Genomic DNA, 6,000 nt, shown 5'->3' on the forward strand with positions numbered 1-6,000 from the left:
TTAGACTAGATGGTTAGTGCCCCTATGGGCAATATAGATATGTTGATGGGTAGCTTCTACACTTGTGGTTTTCAACCTTTTTTCATTTGCGGACCCCCCAAAAATGTAGGCTGGAGGTGCAGACCCCTTTGGAAGTCTGAGACATCGCCTGCGGACCTACAGGGGTCCAGAGACCACAGGCTGAAAACTGCTGTTCTGCACTCACCAGGGATCTCCAGGAGAAGAATCAGCAGCAGGCATGGAAGAGACAATCCAGACACTTGGGTTGATGGAGCCATTGTGATGGCAGAGGGGAAACCTTACAGCCTCGCTGCCTTTGCCAGCTCTCCAATGTCCGTTGAGCTACTGAGAAGTTTACGGCTCCAGCTCAGGTCATCCCCTGGCCCTACCGCAGAAGGAAGTAGATTGCATTAGTGATGGCTCCAGCTGCTAGCTTTGTTCAGACTTAACTATTAACGTACTTTGCTTCTCATAGCAAAGCGGTTGTTGCTGTCCCACCTTCTTTCATGAAGCTTCACTTTCTCCAGTCCTTTGCCCTCCTCGACATGATGGTCCGATGGGGCCAAAACTGCAGAGATCTCATGACATGAGCCCCTCTCCCAGATCAAAACCTGATCCATCCAACGGGCCTTTTCCAGTCTGGCTCAGACATGGAACTGAAACTGCAAGGGCAGGTTTGGATCCAGCGCTTCCAGCCTGAAACCCCCATTCCCAAGAAAGATAAAATAAAATAAAGCCCTTGGATTCAAAGTAGCCCTTTGGCCCATCTCTAATTGTCCGCATGAACACGAGACGTTGTTTGAAATCCCGCTTAATTTGTGCCCAACCAGCTCCTGCTTGACTGATGTTACGAGTAGGGCAGGCACTGAGAGGGTTAACTATCTGTGTTCCTTTTCGCTTGATTTCCTGTGGTGACTTCCCAGTTCCCTTAGAGTCTAGACCTACAGCCCCACAAACCGCTCCCTGCGCACGAGGCCTGCGTGGGGATTTGCCTTGCCTACAGCCATCACTGGCATGGACAGGCCAAATTGCTGTGGGCACGGGTGGAACTTCCCAGCTTTGCCTGTCTAATCCCGCGTAGCTAATCCTGCATGGGGACAGGCTCCGGTAGCTCCCCGCAGCCGGGGACAGGCTCCGGTAGCTCCCCGCGGCAGGGGACAGGCTCCAGGAGCTCCCCGCGGCCGGGGACAGGCTCCAGGAGCTCCCCGCGGCCAGGGACAGGCTCCGGTAGCAGGGAGGCAGCGGGAAACTACATGCTAAAAGTAGCCGCGTAGACAGGGAGGCACAGGCGCCGACTTTCTACTGTGCTGGGGGGTGCTCTGCCCCAGACCTCACTGATACCAGTCAGCTCTGTGTGTTCTTGGGGAACCAGGGCACAGGATCCAGCCTGTCTGACTCATGAAGGACACCCTGCCCCCCGCCCTCCCCGAGCCTCTACTTGAACCAAAACCGATCCGAGAAAAGACCGGCAGAGAGCAGTGCAGGGCGGTGGGAGACACACCAAGACCCCTCCCGACAAGGGTGACAGGATTAAGGCATCTCCGTTAGCCTAGAGATGACCAGAGATGCCAAGGCAAGAACCGCTCGGAACTCTGGGACCACAACAGCAGGGAAGCAGTGCATGCTGGGGGATCTCTGCTCCAGATGTTAATGAACCTACGACTGCACCCCCCCAGCTCAGCAGTTATCAGACCCATTATAGTAATGAATCCTTGATTGACATCCAAAATACTGAAGCTGCCTAATTGCATTGTGAGCTCCCCGGAAGGAACACCGCCCATAGCCAGGAGTGATCAGCTCCTATCATCTACTCTAGACTAAAGAAAACCCTTCAGTCATCAATTTACCCATAAACAAATCGAGTGTTCTCCCTTGAACCATTGTTGTTTCTCCACAAAACCCCCGACCTACGTTCCAGTCAGTGTTCTGATGCCTGGATCCAAACTCTGCATCGGTTCCTCTGGGACTCCATCTTCTCCTGACGGATCGTGCTGGGGGCTCTGCCTGTCTCCAGCACTCCAGACCCTCAGCTACCACCACCACCGGGGACCAGTTCAACCTGCATGGAATGGCGAGATCCCAGCTCCAGCTCTCTCTCTGTTTTCTTTTCTACCTCAGGCAGGTCTAGTATTTTTATGTTTGAGTTTTGTAACCTTTAATAATGGAACTGTTATGTTGGTTTAGGCTCCTTGCGTAGTTCTCACTATTATTCAGTAAATAACTCGTGTGGTTAAGCTGGTTGCTTCCCTCTCGCTCTCTCTTTGGTTAGTGCCCATATGTTTTTAGCTTCCCCATTTACTCTGCAGCAACGCTCCTCGTACCTAAGCTAAAGATCCCTGCAGTGCCCAAAAATCCTGTGGGATTTGCTCACACAGTGGGTTACTGCCAGTACAATTTTTAACGTGAAAGTGGGGATAGGGACCAGGGCCGGCTCCAGGCACCAGCCGAGCAAGCTCGTGCTTGGGGCGGCAGATTTCAAAGGGCGGCATTCCATCTAATCCTTTTTTTTTTTTTTTGGTTTTGGTTTGTTTTGCGCTTTACCGCTTCGGCCGCTCCTGCAGGTTTTTTCTTTATGGTTTACTGCTCCCGCTGCCCTGTAGGGGGCGGAGGAGGGGAGCGCCCTGCATCGAGCCCGGTAGGGCAGCCCGCGTCCTTCCCTGCCTGCCGAACGGAGCGGCGCGGAGCCCTCCCAGCAGGCGGCGCAGGGGTAGGGGCCGCGTGGCAAGCGCCCCGCTTAAGGAAACCCTGGCTGTCCCCCTTCTCTCCCCCCTCCCCCGCTAGCCGGGGTGCGCACTCCGCTGCCTGGGGTCTGCAGGGCCGGGAGTCCCCCTGCTCCCACGCTCCCACCGCCCCGCAGGTATTTTTTGTTTGTTTTTATTTTTTTTTTCTTCGCCGCTCCGGCAGGCGGGCCAGTTTGTTGTCCCCCGTGCTTGCCACTCCGGCCAGGGGCAGGTTTGTTTCCCCCCTCCCTTTGCTGCTCCGGCCGGCCGGTTTGTTCTCCCCCCTCCCTCTTTGCCACTCTGGCCGGGGGCAGGTTTGTTCCCCCCCCCCCTTTTGCCGCTCCAGCCGGTTTGTTGTCCCCCCGGCTGGGGGCAGGTTTGTTGCCTGCCCCCGTCCCCCTTTGCCGCTCCGGCCGGGGGCAGGTTTGTTTTCCTCCTCCCCTCCCCTGCCTTGCTGCTCCGGCCGGCTGGGCATTTTTTGCTTTGTTAAATACTAAGCTTAAACCCTATTGCTTAAAATGAATTGACCTGTTCCCACTGCTTTTAAATTAAGCCTAAAACACATTGTTATCAAATTCAATATAAGCTATTTTTAAGTAGAATTTTATTTTACTTGACAGCAATGAATAATCTGAAACAGCCAAAAACCAGTGAGATGGATGATGCTGTTTATTTGACACAAGAAGTTTTATTCTGGGTGTTGTTTTAGAAAGGGCATGTCTGATGTCGTCCTTCACATCAAGCCGGTTTCGAGATTTCGTCTTTATTGTGAGAAGGCTGGAGAATCCACTTGCGCATTGGTAGGTAGTGGGAAATGACAGCAGGACTCCCAGGGTCATTTCAGACACCGGTGGGTATTCACTTGCACCTGAGCACCAGGACTGGTTTGGAGGCAGCTGTGTGAATTTTGCTTTCACTGCATCATCACTGATCATGTCAACAAACTGTTCCTGTGCGTGAATATGGTCAGTAGGTAACTGCTCAGCCGTCACACTGAAAGGGTTCTTCACCAGGGAATGAAGTGCTTCTGGTAGCGCTGGGAAGTCGTGTGAGAACTCCTTGTGAAGGGCTCTCAAATGTTCACTGTTCGCTGACTTGAGAGCACTATCAATGTTAACTTCCTCCTCCTTGCTGAACGAGGAAAGTGTCGGAAACGTGCCGTATCTGTCTGTATCCAGCTTCCTGCCCCATGGATCCAACTTCATCTGGAAGGCTCTGATTTTATTCGTCAGGTCTATTCATGTTGAACGTTTTCCCTGGAGCGACAGAGTGAGATCATTAAGGCTATCAAAAGTATCAACTAGGTATGCCAAGCAGAGAAGCCATTTCTTGTCACTGAACTTTTTGTTCAGCTTGTTTCTCGTTTCGCAGGAAAAAAACTGCCATCTCTTCCCGAAGTATAAAAACGCGCTAGAAAGCCATCAGACTTGAGTGTGGAAAGGCAAAACTTCATATTCACCATTGCAGAGCTCTCGAAAGAGACGACTAGTCAGAGCATGAGCTTTAATATAGTTCACTGCTCGTATAACAACATCCACCACAGCATTGAGGCATATTGGCAAGGTCTTTGCAGCTAGGACTTAATGATGGATTCCACAATGAATGACAATCACATTAGATGAGACACACTTTACCTTCTGCTGAAAGCCAGACCGTGTACCCATCATTGCTGGAGCACTGTCGGTACAGATACCACAAAGATTTTTCCATTCAATGCCATTGCTTTCGAAAAAGGCATTCACCTGATTGAAAATGGCCTGTGCTGTTGTGGTTATTTCAAATTGTTCACAGAATAAGAACTCATCCTTAACATCCCCGCGTTACCATACCATCCGAATGCTATCAATTGTGCGCAGTGAGTAACATCAGTAGTTTCATGAAGTTGCAGGCTGAACATACTGAAAGCAGAGTGTTTAATTTTATGCACAACTTGTTTTTTGATGTCTTCAGACATCTCACATATTCTGTGTTTCACGGTATCATTAGACATGGAAAGCATATTCCATTTTTTGGCAGTTTCGTTTCCACCCATAATATCTTTGCATGCTGGCAGAATGAGCTCCTCACGTGCTGTACGCAGCGTTTGGTACGGGCAATTCATAGTAACACAACAAAAGAGGCCTCCACAGTTGAGGACATTTGCTGTCGGAAACTTGCATCAACATCAAGCCTGGCCTTCTTTGTTGCTTCTTCTCTACATTTGAAAAAATCCACATTTCGATTTTTAGGCTCAGGATGTCCAATTTCCAGATGTCGCTGCAGTTTGCATGGTTTCATTGATTCGGCAGAGAAGACTTCACAGCAAATGCCGCATTGCAGTTTTTCAATACCAGAGATGATGATACTGGTAAAACCGAGTTTAATGTAAGACATGAGATACTTTCGTTTTTTAGCGGTTTTAGCAATACAGGTGGCCATTATTTTCAGGAGGTTTGCGCTCGTGTGTCTGACTGTTAATTAATAAAGTACTTGTTCAACTGCTAAAGAATCAAACCCTCTAATGTTGTCTCAGTACCGGGACCAGCCATAGGAAAAATGGCGCCCTGGGCAAACTTCTATTTGGCGCCCTTTCTTTGGGGGTGGAGCTGGGCTGGAGGTGGAGTGGAGCGGAGCGGGGGGTGGAATTCGGGGTGGAGCAGGGCTGGAGGTGGAGCGGAGCTGGGGATGGAGCCAGGTGGAGTGCAGTTGGGGGTGGAGGTAGAGTGGAGCCGGAGCGGAGCTGGGGGTGGAGCTAGAGGGGGAGCAGGGCTGGAGGAGCTTGGGGCTCTGAGGTCAGCACATGGTGATGATGGTGGCTCACAACCAAGCGCCCGGCCGGGCTCACAGCGGGTGGCGGGGCTTGGGGCTGACAACCCTGTGTGTGGCAGGGCTGAGGGTTAACAACCTTGTGCCTGGCGGTGCTCCTGGCTGATAACCCTCTGCATGGTCGGGCTCCACCTGACAACTCCAGTACACGGGTCAGGGGTCACTGGGTCCTGGAAGCCCTAGCTCAGGGCTCACAGCCCCACTCCTGGTTGGGGTCAGGGATCACAACACCGCACCTGGCTGGGGTTGGGGCACGCAGCCCCGCATGGGAGTGGGGTGTCGGGGCTCACAGCCCGGCGCAGGGGTTGGGGCTCGTGGCTCGCAGCCCACGCTGGGGTTGGGGCTCGCAATGCCCCACACAACCAGGTTGCAACCCCCAGTTTGAGAACCAATGCGCTAAAAGGAGCAGGGAGCCCGGTCAGGATTCCTTCCAGCGGCTTCGCAATCAATAGCCATGAGTGAGTGGTGGGTACAT

The 6,000-nt window shown here is 52.1% G+C and overlaps 1 protein-coding gene across 3 annotated transcripts in view; it reads right to left on the reverse strand.

The window, feature by feature from the left end:
* LOC117885649 (signal-regulatory protein beta-1-like) overlaps positions 1 to 6,000 on the reverse strand; it is an 83,378-nt gene that overhangs the window by 5,508 nt on the left and 71,870 nt on the right. For 2 of the 3 annotated variants that reach the window (XM_034786981.1, XM_034786983.1), the window contains exon 1: positions 206 to 377. The exons of the other annotated variant lie outside the window; for it this stretch is intronic. In XM_034786981.1, coding sequence (XP_034642872.1) covers positions 206 to 278 — 73 coding nt within the window. In that variant the 5' untranslated portion in view covers positions 279 to 377. Of the gene's footprint in view, positions 1 to 205; positions 378 to 6,000 lie in introns of those variants that run through there. 3 annotated transcript variants of the gene reach the window in all.

The sequence above is a fragment of the Trachemys scripta genome, chromosome 12 (assembly GCF_013100865.1).
Source record: "Trachemys scripta elegans isolate TJP31775 chromosome 12, CAS_Tse_1.0, whole genome shotgun sequence".
Taxonomy (NCBI): domain Eukaryota; kingdom Metazoa; phylum Chordata; order Testudines; family Emydidae; genus Trachemys; species Trachemys scripta.